The following is a 14,664-nucleotide window of genomic DNA, read 5'->3' as shown; positions in this document are numbered from 1 at the left end:
TTAAATATAATTCTTTATTTCTTTATGTTTGTCAAGAAGTAAATATATTTAAGATAACAATGAAAAATAATAAAAGAATGACAAGTGTAGGAACCTAATGATGACTTACACTTTTTGATTACAGACTTGAGATTCATCTGAAATGACAATGCAATCTCTAGCTATTGCAACAGAAATCTTAACCTCTGAGTGAAAAAAAAAAAAAGAGGAATGTTGAGATACCTTCAATCATCTTTTCTCACTTCTGCGTAAGTACCAAGAGAGGTTGGCCAAAAATATTTTAAAACCTAAAACATACTATTAAACTTGGCTTTTCTTTAAAATAAGTGCAAGTATATGATATGGCCTAGTGTTAATTTACAATCCCTACTTTCTTATGCTGCGACTGTCTTTAAATGTGTCCAGTTTGAACTGAGATGTGCCATAAGTCAGATATCAAAGACTTATTATGAAGAATGTAAAATAACAGTTATATTTTTATTTTGATTACAAGTTAAAAGGATGACATTTTGAATATATTGAATTATGTAAAATGTATTATTAAATGAAGCTCATCTGTCTTACTTTTTAAAATATGACTTCTAGAAAATTTAATTTACATGTAGAGTTAATATTATATTTCTATTGGTGGTTCTAAGGGATCAGTGAGAAATAAGAGAAAGATCATGTTCAGATTCTCTATTTCATCATTTGGGTTTGATGTCATTCACTGATCCTCTTATGTATTCCAAACCATTTCAAATTTCATGTGAATTTGGGTAAGACTGAGCTTTCATACTAATCGCAGAGAACTTACTTTCCCATATATGTTTGTTCAGTGTCCCCCACTGAGTATAGTCTTCATAATAGTGTTTATGGTCCTGTTTCTAATTTTATACTGCATGCATCAGTTAAAATGCTGAAGATTCAGGAGGGTTTGCTTTGCTTCAGTGTATGCTCTGGTAGACTATATGTTATCCCGAAGAACATATTTTCTCCTCCACTCTCCCTGTCTCCTCCAAGAGGTGCTTGTGATCTTCCAAGCACACTTTGGGAGGATGTTATCAGCCTTACTTTGTTTCAGTGAGAAGAGAACAGTTTCCAGAGTAGGCACTATCTAAAAATGTCCCCTTAGTGATGAAAGCATTTATTGCCAAGACTTTTGTTGCTTTGTCAATTGTCTATATTGGCTGTAACTGCCAGGATTTTGCTGTTTAATTATTTAAACCACATAAATGGGCAATCTTTCATATATTATCTCATTTTCTTCTTAAAAAATGAATTATGAAATTTTAACTTTGACCCATATTTGTATAGATGAAATATCTGAGACTCAGAAAAGTTAATGATTTTGCCTATAGTCACACAATTAGACTTCTGACTCTTACTACAATCCTTTTGGCTATATTCCTTACTTCTGCTGTTGTTCTGGTAAGGAAGCAATTTATATTTCTGAAAACTAAATGGATAAAGCCCAACAGTGCACTGTGGAAATTGAGATGTGCAGGCCACAAGCCCCCAATATCTGTTCTGCATTTATTTCAACACACCAAATATTTGACCTCCGTGAAAAGAATGCCAAGGTAAATTAGGCAGAACCAGAAACAGGAACTCATATACATGCCATATATTAGTGGCAATTTCAGATGTTTGAGTTTCTTTCTTTGTACAGTTGAAAGTGGAATAATATTTGTCAGGGCTAGACAAACAGTAGATGCTGGCAGAAGACCTTGCCTTGTATATGACTCACTTCCATTAGTACAGTACACTTCGACATGACTTTTTAATTGTGGGGAGTGCCTCAGCCCTACTGGTCATGCCCAGCCTAAACCTCCATCTTCCCTGGATTTAAGGACAAGATACTTGTTTAAATTCCACTTAAGTTATATGATCCCTTTACTTAAAGTCTAATATTTTCTGCATTTTCATTCTATTAAGTCTAAATCCTTATGCTTGATTTTCAAGGAATTTCATAATCTGACCTAAGCACACAAATATGTCATCCTTTATAGAATCCTTTCCTCTTAGCAAAATGAGGTGTCCTTACTGTCCTTTAAACATACTTCTTTCTGCTGAGTCTTTCTTATGCTGTTTAATTCACTTGCCTTTTATTCTCTTTTTAGAATCTGAATCCTATGTACTTATCCAGGTCTAGCTCAAATCCCAAAACTCATCTCTTACTTTTAACTCTTTAGTGTTTACAATTTGTACCAAAATACGTTTTAGCATTTATTTTGTGGCAGGGTAGGGCCCTTGCCACCCTCCCACTACACTAACTTTTACCAAGGAGGAAACTGGTGTTACCAAGAAAGACCTGTTTATTTTTTAGGAGTTCCCACTCTCGAGATTATAATGAGGTTCTAGAGTCACCTCCACCCTTGGAGATAGATCCAAGATTGGGGTCCTTCGGCACAGGTGTAAAGGTTGATCCATTGCCTAAACCTCTTACACTGGCACAGAAGATGATGTACACACACACACACACACACACACACACACACACACACGCCAAAACTCAGAAAGGAAGGATGGAAGGAAGGAAGGAAGGAAGGAAGGGCAGGGAAAGAAGGAAGGAGACCCTTTGAAATCCATTGAGAAATGATACTGTTCTGGTCAACCTGACAGAAAATGGATATTTGTTGTCATTTTCTGACTTACCATATTGTGACCAAGCATAGTGCTTTTATTTTTATTATTTTTTACTAAGACCTTTACTAGGATTCACCTGGTTTATAACTTTCTACCTTTAAATATAACTGAATCTTCTGGAAGGTGGTGGCAGAGTCTGTAATCCCAGATATTCAGGAGGCTGAGGCTGGAGGATCACAAATTTGAGGTAAACTTGGGGAACTGAGCCAGACTCTGTTTCAAAATAAAAACTAAACTGGGCATGGTGGCACACACCTGTAATCCCAGTGGCTCAGAATGGTGAAACAGGAGAATTGGGATTTCAAAGCCAACCTTAGCAACTTAACGAGGCCCTGAGTAACTCAGTGGGACCTATCTCTAAATAAAATACAAAAGAGGGCTGAGGATGTGGCTCAGTGGTTGAGTTCCCAAGAGTTCCATCTCTGATAGCAAAAAAAATTAATAATAAATGAATAAATAAAATAAAAAGGGCTGGGGATGTAGCTCAGCAGTAGAGCACCCCTGGATATTTGTAATAGGGAGTACAAAAAAAAAGAATTTTCAATGCATATTACTTTTTGTCTAGTTTATTTCATTCAGAATCTCCCTGTTTTTGCTATTATCAATAGTTCTTTATTCTTGCTAAATATGTTTCCAAAATTTATTATCTATTTTCCTATTGATATACATTGGGGATTTTTTTTAAGTAAACCAGGTTATGTTTATACAGTGGGAAATTATTAAGCAATGAAAATAAGAAGTACATTCACATTCAACAACTTGGATAAATCTTATAAAATACATATGGAGCTAAAAAAGCCACATACCAAAGAACACATGTGTATGATTACACTGTATAAAGTAAAAAAACAGGCAAAACTAATCCTTGTTATTAGAAGTTAAAATAGTGACTAACTCTGGGGGAGTGGAGGGAATAATTAGGGGAGCAATGAGAAAGGGCTCATGAAGGTGCATTTGATGTCCAATTTCTTGACCTGGGGTGGGGTTCAGTGGATATGTTTACTTTGTGATAATTCATTGTGCTATACGTGATTTTCTTTTGTCTGTTATATTTAATAAAAGAGAAGCTCTATTAACAGTAAAAAAAATCAATCTCTACATTCATGTAATAGTTGGTAATCAAATGCCTACTATATGGTTAATATGAGTATAAAGGTTCTGAGGCATGTAAGACAGACATGTTCCCACAGTCCAACATTGGGGATTTTTTGACTATTACAAATAAAACCACCATGAATAGTTGCGCACAAGTCTCAGTGTGGATGTATGCTTTTATTTCTCTGGAGTAAATATCTCAACAGATGTGATTTAATTTTTAAAGCAACTGCCAAACAGTTTTCTAACAGTTTGTGCCATTGTTTGTACTACATGTTATAGTCTGCAGTTCTAAGAGAGATACCATAGTCTTCATCTTTGTCAACATTTGTTATGATCAGTCTTAAATTTTGTCCATCCTACTGTATGTGTAATAACATTGCAGTTTTGATTTACATTTCAACTTATGTTGGATATCCTTTCATGTGCACATTCACCATATTTGTATCTACTTTGGTGAAGAAAAAAAATCTTCTGCCCATCTTTTCAAATTGGGTGATTTTTCTTATTAATAAGTTGTAAGAATCATTTGTATATCCTAGATATCATTCTCTTGAGAGATATATGTTTTGCCAATACTTTGTCCTAGTCTGTCAGCTTACCTTTCCATTTCCATAACAATGAATATAGAATAGACAAAGTTTGTTGTTGTTGTTTTTGGTACTGGGGATTGAACTCAGGGGCATACCACCACTGAGCCACATCCCCAGTCCTATTTTGTATTTTATTTAGAGACAGGGTCTCACTGAGTTGCTTAGTGCCTCACTTTTGCTGAGGCTGGCTTTGAACTTGCAATCCTCCTGCCTCAGCCTCTTGAGCCACTGGTATTACAGGTATGCACCACCACACCCAGCATGAGACAAAGTTTTTAAGTCTGATTTATTTCTGAGAGGAGAGAGAGAAAAAAGAGAGCATGAGGCAGAGAGAGCTAGTTAGTTTTAAAAGTCTTTGCCAAGCAGCTTTTTATATTTTCTTCCAGAAGTTGTATAGGTTTAGCTGCTACATTTAGGTCTGTAGTCTATTCCTACCAGTAGTGTGTGAGGGCTCCAATTGATCCACATCCTTGCCAACTTATTATCTTTTTATTTATTTTACTTATTATCTTTTTATTTATTTTACTTATTATCTTCACATCTTAATAGATGTGAAGTAGTATCTTACTGAGGTTGTACATTTCCCTAATGGTGCTGGGTATCCTTTCATTTGCTTATTGGCTTTTGCATATTTTCTTTGGAGAAATGTCTATTCTAATTTCTTGCCATTTGTATTTTCATATTGAACAATAAGGATTGCTTGTATATTCTAGGTAGTTATATTCTAACTACATGAATTGTAAATATTTTCTTCTATGATTGTGTTTTCACTTTCTTCGATGGTAGCCTTTAAAAGTTTTAAATTTGATGAAGTTCATTACTTTATTATTTTTTTTTCTTTTGGTGCTTGGGCCTTTGGTGTCTTAACTACAAAGTCATTGTCTACTCCAAGATTTACCTATGCTTTCTTACATTTAGTTTTGGTTCTTACATATATATGTGTTGTCCATTTTGAGTTCTTACATTTATGTCTGTGGTCCATTTTGAGGTAATTTTTATGTGGGGTAGGGTTTAACTTAATTCTTTTGCATTAAAGACTACATCATTTTGAAATATATTTTCATTTGGAATGCAATTCTAGGATGTCAGTGTTTTTTTCTTTCAGAACTTGAAAATGTTGATGTACTGTTTTCTGGTTTGCATGGATCTTGAATGAATTTTGACATTTTACTTTCACTCCTTTGTACATAATGGTATCTGTTTTCTGTAGATGCTTTTCAATTTTTTTCTTAGCACTGGTTTTAAGCATTTAGTGTATATTTGTGTCATCTTTATCATTTTTCTTATTCATTGAGCTTTTTGAATCTGAGTGTTCATCAGATATAGAACATTTTTATTTATTATTTCTTCAAATGTGTTTTTCCCACCTCTTTTAGGAACTACCATAACATATATATTGGACTGGTTGAAGCTGTGCATACTGATGCTCTGTTCAGTTCAGTCTCTTTCTCCTTGTTTGATTTTGGAGTCTTTATCACTGCATATTCAGTTTGCTGATATTAACTTCTTCAATGTCGAATCTGCTGTTAATCTCATTCAGTGTAATTTTCACCTTAGCCATTGTTTTATCTGATTTTATCTAATTTTATGTTTTATCTAATTCAGACATTTTTATATCTTCTTTTTTCTCCTTTAAATGCTTATGCTTTTCCATAGCATGTTGAACATATGGTATACAACTGTATGAATGTCCTTGTATAATAACTCTATCACAATGTAATTAATGATCATTTCTATTAATTTTCTTTTCAACATGGGTTATATTTTCCTACCTCTTTGCATGCCTCATACATTTTTATTGGATTCCAAACATTGTGAATTTACCTTGTTGAGTACTGGATATTTTGTATTCTTTTAAATATTCTTGAGCTGTGTACAGCTTTTTGCTGAACTATCTTGGAAAAATATTTTGTATTCTTTTAAATATTCTTGAGCTGTGTATAGCTTTTTTTCTGAACTATCTTGGAAACATTTTTATCTTTTTAAGATTCTGCTAGACAGGAGTTACCTTCAATCTTGGGCTAATTTTTCCCTTTTACTGACTATGTTACTTGATGCCCTTTTATTATAGATTTTCCATTCTAGCTGGTGATTACAAAAATTGATCTCCATGCCAACAATCACCACCACCTTCCATTCTGTTCCTTTCTGAAGGTTCTTTCTCTGGCCTTACATGTGTGCCCATTGTTACATAGCCACAGACTTCAGGGGAACCCTCCATAGATGTCTAGAGAGCTAGTGCATGTACACGCTCTCCCTCCCTCTGCAGTTCTCTACTCTCTCCTTTATTCTGCTCTGGGACCTCTAGCTGCATCAGTCTCTTCAGACTTTAAAATCCATCTCCTCAACTCAGGAGATTTTCTATTTGAGTTTCCCTTCTCTGGATGTGGCCTGAAAAATTCTTTCCAGGGAGTAAATTGGGATAATCCTAGCACTCATCTTTCATGCTTAACTTTATCTTAGAGGTCACTCTTATGCTGCTTATTATCTAATATCTGAGAACTGTTGTTTGTATTTTGTCCACTTTTTTTCCAATGTTTCATATGCAAGGGTAAATCTGTTGCCCCTCTTGGAGAGATTTAGTCTTCCATAAATGTTTAACACTGTTCTCTGGCACATCATTTACAATAGATGAGGTTCTTCCTGGTAACAGCAGCATTAGGCCTACTGAATGCTCCTAGGCAAGTGCCTTCACAAGTTTCCAATGGTATATGTTATTATGCTGCCAATTATTTGTTTCAGATATGTTTTTCTTGTCTTATTTAGATTGTACTCTGACATTAGGAACCCTTCATATCTTAGAATTTTATGTCCCCTCCACCCAAACTGGTCACATTTACCTTTAACAATTACTCAACCCTTACCCCGTAAGAATTCCCTTTGAGGTATTAAAGAATAATGCACTTGAGATTATTTATCTCCATGCCAACAATCACCACCACATTCTATCCTGTTCCTTTTCTAAAGGTTTTTAATATAACCTTATATTAAACATCATGTTAAACATCAATGCCACATATTTAAATGCTATGAGTAAAAGTGAATGCTGATTCATCCACTAATTGTATGTATCCTGGTAGAAAGAACTACCACTACCTTATTGTGGCCAGTTGAGAAATTTTCTTCTCATTATCCACCAGACTAGTTAATATGTCTTTAAGGCAATAAGTTTAAAAAATAATACTGATAAATCAAAATGTTGAAAACTCTAAAAACTAAGCAGCTAGTTCTTCAGTAACTGGAAGCACTGACTATGCATATAAAAGTATATCTGATTATGAGTCAAAGTAAATATCAAGAAGATAATATGCAATTAGATCATTTTGCTATTCTGATTTTTCCACCAATGAATTATCATTAATTTATATTCTACAATAAGAAAAATTCTACAACATACCATATTCTATAATAAGAAAAATAAAAATTAAAACTAGTTTTAAAAGATCTACTTAAATATTCCAGTATCATGTAACCAAACAACTACTCTCCACACAAGTATGTTTTTATTCAACAACAAACACATTCAGGGGTACATTCCTGGAGATGAGGATGCATGCTGCTGAGAGGTGGACCTTAAATGCCTTGTTCTCATAGCTTATTTTCTCTCAGTACTATTTATATATGGGGGCTTAATAGTTAATATATGTATTTAGGTTAATAGTATAGTATATTTATAATATCATTGGAACCAGGAGTTTATCCAACAAATCATTTGTTAACTCTCTCATACATTCTAGGCATTTCCCTAGTCACTGATGTAACAGTAGTGAACAAAACAACTAATTTCCTGCTCGTATTGGAAATTGTGTTTGAGGTTGGGTCAGAGCAGTCAAGTAGATAAACAAATGTAAGGCAATGTTAAGAGAAGTCTAAAGTGGTAAGGCAAGCCTGAAGAGAAAGAAAGGCAGGGTAATGGGCTTGATAGTCATGGCAAGAGGCTCTATTTTGTGTAGGATGGCCAGGGAAGGCCTTTATCACATGAAATGCCACTGTTACAGAGACATGATAAAGTGAGGGGGTAGTTAGCTAGTCAGATGATTTGGGGAGTTAAGGGAGGCAAAGTTGCAAGTGTAAATGCTCTGAAGCAGGGGTGGGCTTGGTGTATTTAAATGGAACTAACAGACAAGAGAAGAATGTTCGGAAATGGAGAGAAAAGGATGAGGGGAGTCACATTGAATAAGAACAGTCCATAATAAGGCAGGGCAGTCCATAATAAAGTCATGGCTTTTTTTCCTTTTTTTTTTTTTTCCTGATACCAGAGATTGAACCCCCAGGGGCACTTAAACACTGAGCAACACCCACAGTCCTTTTTAAAATATTTTATTTAGCGATAGGGTCTCACTGAGTTACTTAGGGACTCACTACATTTCTGAGGCTGGCTTTGAACTCAGGATCCTCCTGACAGCCTCCTAAACTGCTGGGATTACAGATGAGTACGACCAGGCCTGGCTAAAGTCATTGCCTTTTATTTGGAAATGGGAAGCTATAGGAAGATTTTGAGCAGAGAGACACAATCAAATTTATATTTAAGAATATCACTCTAGTTGCCATCAGGACAATAGATATTGGGGAAAATGAGGGCAGAAGCAAGGACAGAAGAAGGCTATGGGAATCATTCAGGTGACTTATGATGTGGGTTTGGCCTGTATATTGGCTTAGCAAATGCAGAGGAGTGGTCAGATTCTGGGCATGTTTCAAATGCTTATTTGGAAAGAAGGAAGTCAGAAAAATAAATAAATAAAATGCTGTATAATTTATATCAAATTCTAGAAAATGCAAAACAATCTATAATGACAGGAGATGTTTGGAGACAGCCCAGAAAAGGAGAGGGGAGGAATTACAAAGAAGGATGAAATACTCTTTTGATTTTGGTGATAGTCTCATGGGTATATTCATGTCAAAACTTATCAAATCGTACACCTTAAAAGTGCAATTTATTGTAGGTCAACTATATCTCAATAAAATTATAAAAATAAAGACATAATATTGTCTAATGGACTGGAGTTGGAATGTGAGAGAAAAGAGATCAAAGATGGTTTGTAAGTTTTGGGCTTTGAGCACCTGGATAATGGGAATTAAATTGTCATTCTTATTTCTGAGATAGGGTAGACTGAAAGGAGCAGATTTTGAGAGAAAAATGAGTTCAGTTTTCAACATGTTGTTAGAGATGCCTACTAGATACATTTTATAACATAATACATGGTAGAAAAGAAATGAAGAATGACTCAGATAGACAGTTTCTCTGTATGATCCACTGGTTCTCCAGAAAGTGCAGAAGTACACTGGACCAATGGGGACCTCTCATGGCCCCTGTAGACAAATGTTTGTGCACACCTTTTTTTCCAATGTTTTCTTTATTTAACATTATGAACATGGTGGACTACATTCTTTTCTCTAAGTTGTAAAGATTCAGTTAATTTGGGGAAACAACTGATGGGTTCATTGTTGGAGGTTGATGAATAACCTTAGCAGAGACTATAGTAACAAGCCCTTGGTCACAGACAAATGAGAATGGCTCCACCCAGGATGGGAGCATTGCAGACCCTCTTCCTTGGGCTGGCTAGCTTGTGCCTTCCCCCCCCCCCTTAACTGTACATATCAGTAATTCAGCTATATTATGATTTAAATCAGATTTTGCTCCTCTTGTCAGAAAGTACAATTGCTTGTTAGTTGATAGGTTGTGATGAAAAGGAGTCTACTCCTTGGGCTTGAAACTTAGCTCCATTACTCACTGGATGTGTGACTGCCTCAATTTACTCTAAAATAAGGATTGGAATAGGACCTACTACTACTGTAAGATACTATTGTTATGAAGATTAAATGAATTGATATGTATAAAACCTTCAGAATAACAACTGGACATAAAGAAAGCATTCAAGAAATGTTAGCTACTAGCTTTCTTCTCTGACAATTGGTTTTGTCAGTTGGTTCCCACTAAGTTGTGGACTTTTTCGGACCAGGACCAGATATCTTGTCTTTTGATTTTCATCCACTCCCACACCATGCTAGGGCTTTGTCCAGCGTCTGGCATGAATGGTAGCACAAAATGAAAGTTAAAAATATGCTGTTGAATTAAATGATTTCTTCCCTTATGGATAAAGAATCTCAAGATCTTAGCCCAAAGACTAATGTCCATCTCTCTGCCCCCACCTGTCCCCGCCTTAAAAAATAAAGCAGGCCACTGTCTCCAGTTTACACCCTCACTCACAGTTCCATTTACCTTCCCCTTTCCTAATCAGAGGGATCTTGGGTGGGGCTTCAAGGAACCTCTAGGAGTTTGAAGGGGAGGGAGCCTGGAACTGTGACAAGTCAGGGGTGGGATTTGGTAGTTCAGAAAAGGAGGTACCAGACCAGGAATGGGGGATGGGAGTGATGGTGGAGTGGGCTAGTTCAGGATGGACCAGAAATAAGATGTTGAGGAAAGCCAGAAAGGACAGGTTGGCGGAGTGGGGGGGGGGGGTTGGGTGGGTGACGACTAGAATCACGCGGAGGGTCGCTTGTGAGGGCACAGAAGCAAAGGCAGGTGATTGGACGAGAAGGAGAGTCCTAGTTGCCAAGGCAGCGACTAGAGGAGAAGGTCTTCAGTTGAGGAGAAGGTCTCGACTAGAGAAGGATGGAGCTCTGGCTCCTTGCATTCTCCAGTAGAGTCTGTGGATCGACCCCCAGATATCCCTGCTGACGTGTCACCCGGGAAAGGCTTAAGCCTTCCCGGGCGCCACCCCTCCGCGCTTCGCTACCCACCCGCCCCCTGAACCCCGCCTCCGGCGCCGCCCGCCGACGCCGGCCGCAGCCTACTCCACCGCGTCACCGGCTCCCCGAGGTGACCACAACATGGCTGCGGCGCCGGGGCTGCTCTTCTGGCTGTTCGTGCTCTGTCCGACCTGGCGAGTGCTGGGCCAACCGGACCCGAGCACTGCCCGGCGCTTCTCGAAGCACAAACTCTGTGCAGACGACGAATGCAGCAGTGAGTGCGCAGGCGGGCGGGCGGGCGGCCCGGGTCTCCGCGGTGGCTCTTTGGGGCCGCATGGGGCTCCGATCCCCCGGTCCCCAGCCCCGCGGACTGGGCTAGGGGGTCGCAGGATGACGGGTGGGGCGCAGGAGTGACAGAGCCTCGGGACCCTGCGTGTGTCCCCTCCCCTCTGGCTCTGCCGGCGCCCCGGCCAGCCCGCTCGGGTTGCGGGGGGCTTCGACTCCCACTTGTTGCCAGCGTTTTATTTTTCTCTACTGACTAGGCGGGGGTTGGGAAACACGATTCCCCAAGGACAGCTCTCAGTTTCTTCCCTTCCAGGATTCGCCTAGGATCTCAGTGGGTGATGGGGTTGTGTGTGTGCGCCCGGGGCTCCCCACGCTGTAGCAGAGCGCTTTTCTGCCCCCTCCACAGGGACCTGGGCCTGTGTGGTATCAGGGCAGATGCTCTCCAGGGCTCGGTGGCCCTAATCCCAGCAGCAGGTTGATGGTGGGGCTCCTTGGAAAAGGCTCACTGGCCCCTTCGTCCTTTTGCTGCACTGGGGATTGGGCTGGTTTTGCCTTTTAACAGGGACTAGAGTTTAGGCTTGGGAAGAGCACCGAGTCCAGGCATGCAATGAGTTCCGAGGTCTCGGCCCCGACTCTGCTTCAATCCTGTCATTTCTGTGCATAGAAGCCTCCCTTCATATTTGAGGTAGGGTAGCAGGTGGGCCAATAATCTTTTGCTTTGGAAAGAGGCCAAGGATCTGCACCGGCCACCTGGGAACTGCAGCCTCTTCTGTGCGCAGAAGCGGACAGAATTGCTTCCCAGTCCTGGATTGGAGGTGGGCGATGTAGCCATTCAGATTCAGATGAAGAGGTTTGTTGCAATAACAATAATAAATACTCCAAGATTTTTATAAGCCAATTCAGTTTTAGACTCAGTCGCTAGTGTTGTTGGAACCTCTTTCCTCTATATATTTACTGGCCCAGAATACTTCTTATGGCCTCCCGCTTGGTTTCTAGTAACCTTGCAACTTGATGACCGTGTTGTCCATAAATTGTAAGCAGTACATATTTTAAAATATTCATGCTAAAAAGGCCAAGAAGTTTACCATTGAGCTCTTTGTGCCTAAATTGGTGTTACCAAAAACAAATTTTGTAATTTGAATTATTTGTTCCACTCCAATAAAGAAAAAAGATGTCTCCAATATATGTTAAGCAGTTCCTGGAGGTAACCCTAAGGCTGGAGTAAATAAACACTCAGAAAAGCAAAGCAGCTGCCATGATATTTCCTTTCAGTTTTGCTATTCTTTGCTATCGAGCGCTATCCTACGTGGGCTACCTGGACAATCTCATCACTGATGCTTCCTCAGTACTAAGACATGGTGTTGGTAAGGTTCAGTGGGGTAACATAACTTGAGAAATGGCCTGTGTCCAAACAGATGTGACCAAACACAACAGGTGGGTCTGTGTTGTGTTGTAGGAAGTAGTGAGGTGTGTATGTCAGGTGTCCTTGTGTACCTTCCAAATAAGGGCTCCAAAAAAAAAAAAAAAAAAAAAGAACTAAATAGGTGCTCCATAGTATGCATTATGTTGTCACCTAATATATTACTGATTTGTAAATCCTCTATGACCTAAGGGAGAACAAGAGAAACATTGCCATTTCCACTTGTGATGAGAATTCCCCACCTTAAATTGTCTCTCACCTTCAACTTGGCCTCTTAATTATATATGAATTAGGATGCTGACAGTTCTGAAATTAGCCCTATTTTAGCTTCAAAAAAACAAGTTACCCTCTCCAAATCTGTGTGTGTTCCTCAGACATATATTTTTATAAAACACACATTCTTGTGTATTTTACTGCTAAATAGCTTTTAGAAAAAGTGTTATTTCCATTTCTTTGTGCTTTTTACATACATCTATTGTCCATTTCGTCTTAAATCAGAAACTGTGTATTTGGTCAACCAAAAGAAAAATGTTGCTTCGACCAGTTTCTAGATCAATTGTGATTCTAGTCCTGCATTTTAAGCATGAAGGTATTGCCTGACCTTTTCTCATGGTTAAACTTCTTCCTTGTCAGATAGGATACCCACTTTTGATTTTGTTTATTAAAAAAATATGAATGAGGATGTTTTGAAACAATCTTAATGTTGGATATAGTCAACAATATTTGCTCAGAGAAAATACATTTCCTCGTAATTTACCCAGATCCTGAACACAGAGACAGCAACTCTGCTGCAAATGAAATTGACAGTGTTTACAGCTGCATGGTAGCACTTGCAGCCACTTAAAGGTAATGTCTTTTATCGGTTAGTTCAAGTTAATTAACCTCTTGGGGGTTCCTGGATATTCTAACCTCTTCCCTATTACCTCTGCATGAAGCCATACTTAAGCCTGTCCGTGTCTACACTTGGATTTACATATTTGCAAAATGAAGCTTTTTATGATTATGAAACAGAAAAAAATTGAGGCCTGCAAGAACCAAGAGTTTCACTGAAACCAGCCATGGTTGGTGGTAGCCACTTTGCTTTTTATTTCTCAGCACAGAGAAAAATAGAGAAGCTTCCTTTTCCCTTGTCTAATTGCAGGGAATATTGTATTTTATAGCAATAAAATCTCTAAGGATTTTAGATACTTTGAGCAGGTGAATTAAAAGTGATTCCAGAGAGTACTGGAAAAACTTGATTTTTGTTCATAGTGGGATTCATATTTCCTGATGAGTCAATATGGACTGTGAAAAATCAAATCCTAATGTTTGTTTTTCTTTTTTCAATGTTTATATACAGTGTTAATGTATCGAGGTGAAGCTCTTGAAGATTTCATAGGACCAGATTGTCGTTTTGTGAATTTTAAAAAAGGTGACCCTGTATATGTCTACTATAAACTTGCAGAGGTATCACCAGAACTTTGGGCCGGAAGTGTAAGTAAAAGTTTGACAGGTGTTATATTCTTACTTTTGATGGGTTTTTCAGCAGTGTAGATTTAAGTGACTGATTTCTTGGGGTCTTTGTAGAGTTAACCTGACCTCTCTGCCAGGCCCTGTGCTCCTAACACTCCTTAGGCCTGGCACAGCATAGAAAGTCAGGAGACTTTCTGAAACAGAACTGAACTGGTTGTGGTTGCTACCCCTCACATCAAGTTCCAGAAGGCTCTACACATCATAAAGGTTGTCATGGTGAAAACCTGACAATTCTTAGCTTTGCTGCTTCAAAAGGGAAGGATTCATGGACATTAGAGTTAATCCTGTAAATTAAGTCTGAGATAGTAACTCAGGCATGCATATTTAAAGTTGATTTTTTGTGTATTTTACCTAATAATTTGTGATGTTTTTACTCTAAAAAAGCAGAATATTATGTTCATTATGTGCTTTTTTTCCCCCCTTTTTTTTCTTTTTTGCAAC

At 38.2% G+C, this 14,664-nt stretch overlaps 1 protein-coding gene across 4 annotated transcripts in view; it reads left to right on the top strand.

Annotated features, from left to right (window-relative positions):
* Mia3 (MIA SH3 domain ER export factor 3) overlaps window positions 1-14,664 on the top strand; it is a 66,574-nt gene that overhangs the window by 4,434 nt on the left and 47,476 nt on the right. For 3 of the 4 annotated variants that reach the window (XM_077802875.1, XM_077802873.1, XM_077802872.1), the window contains exons 1-2: window positions 11,129-11,280; window positions 14,051-14,184. In XM_077802875.1, the coding sequence (XP_077659001.1) occupies window positions 11,148-11,280; window positions 14,051-14,184 (267 nt within the window). In that variant the 5' untranslated portion in view covers window positions 11,129-11,147. Of the gene's footprint in view, window positions 1-124; window positions 249-11,128; window positions 11,281-14,050; window positions 14,185-14,664 lie in introns of those variants that run through there. The other variant, XM_077802874.1, reaches the window with a different exon arrangement.

This window comes from Urocitellus parryii, chromosome 9 (genome assembly GCF_045843805.1).
Source record: "Urocitellus parryii isolate mUroPar1 chromosome 9, mUroPar1.hap1, whole genome shotgun sequence".
Taxonomy (NCBI): domain Eukaryota; kingdom Metazoa; phylum Chordata; class Mammalia; order Rodentia; family Sciuridae; genus Urocitellus; species Urocitellus parryii.
The sequence above is the reverse complement of the archived record's forward strand: the minus strand, read 5'-3'. Positions and strand labels throughout refer to the sequence as shown.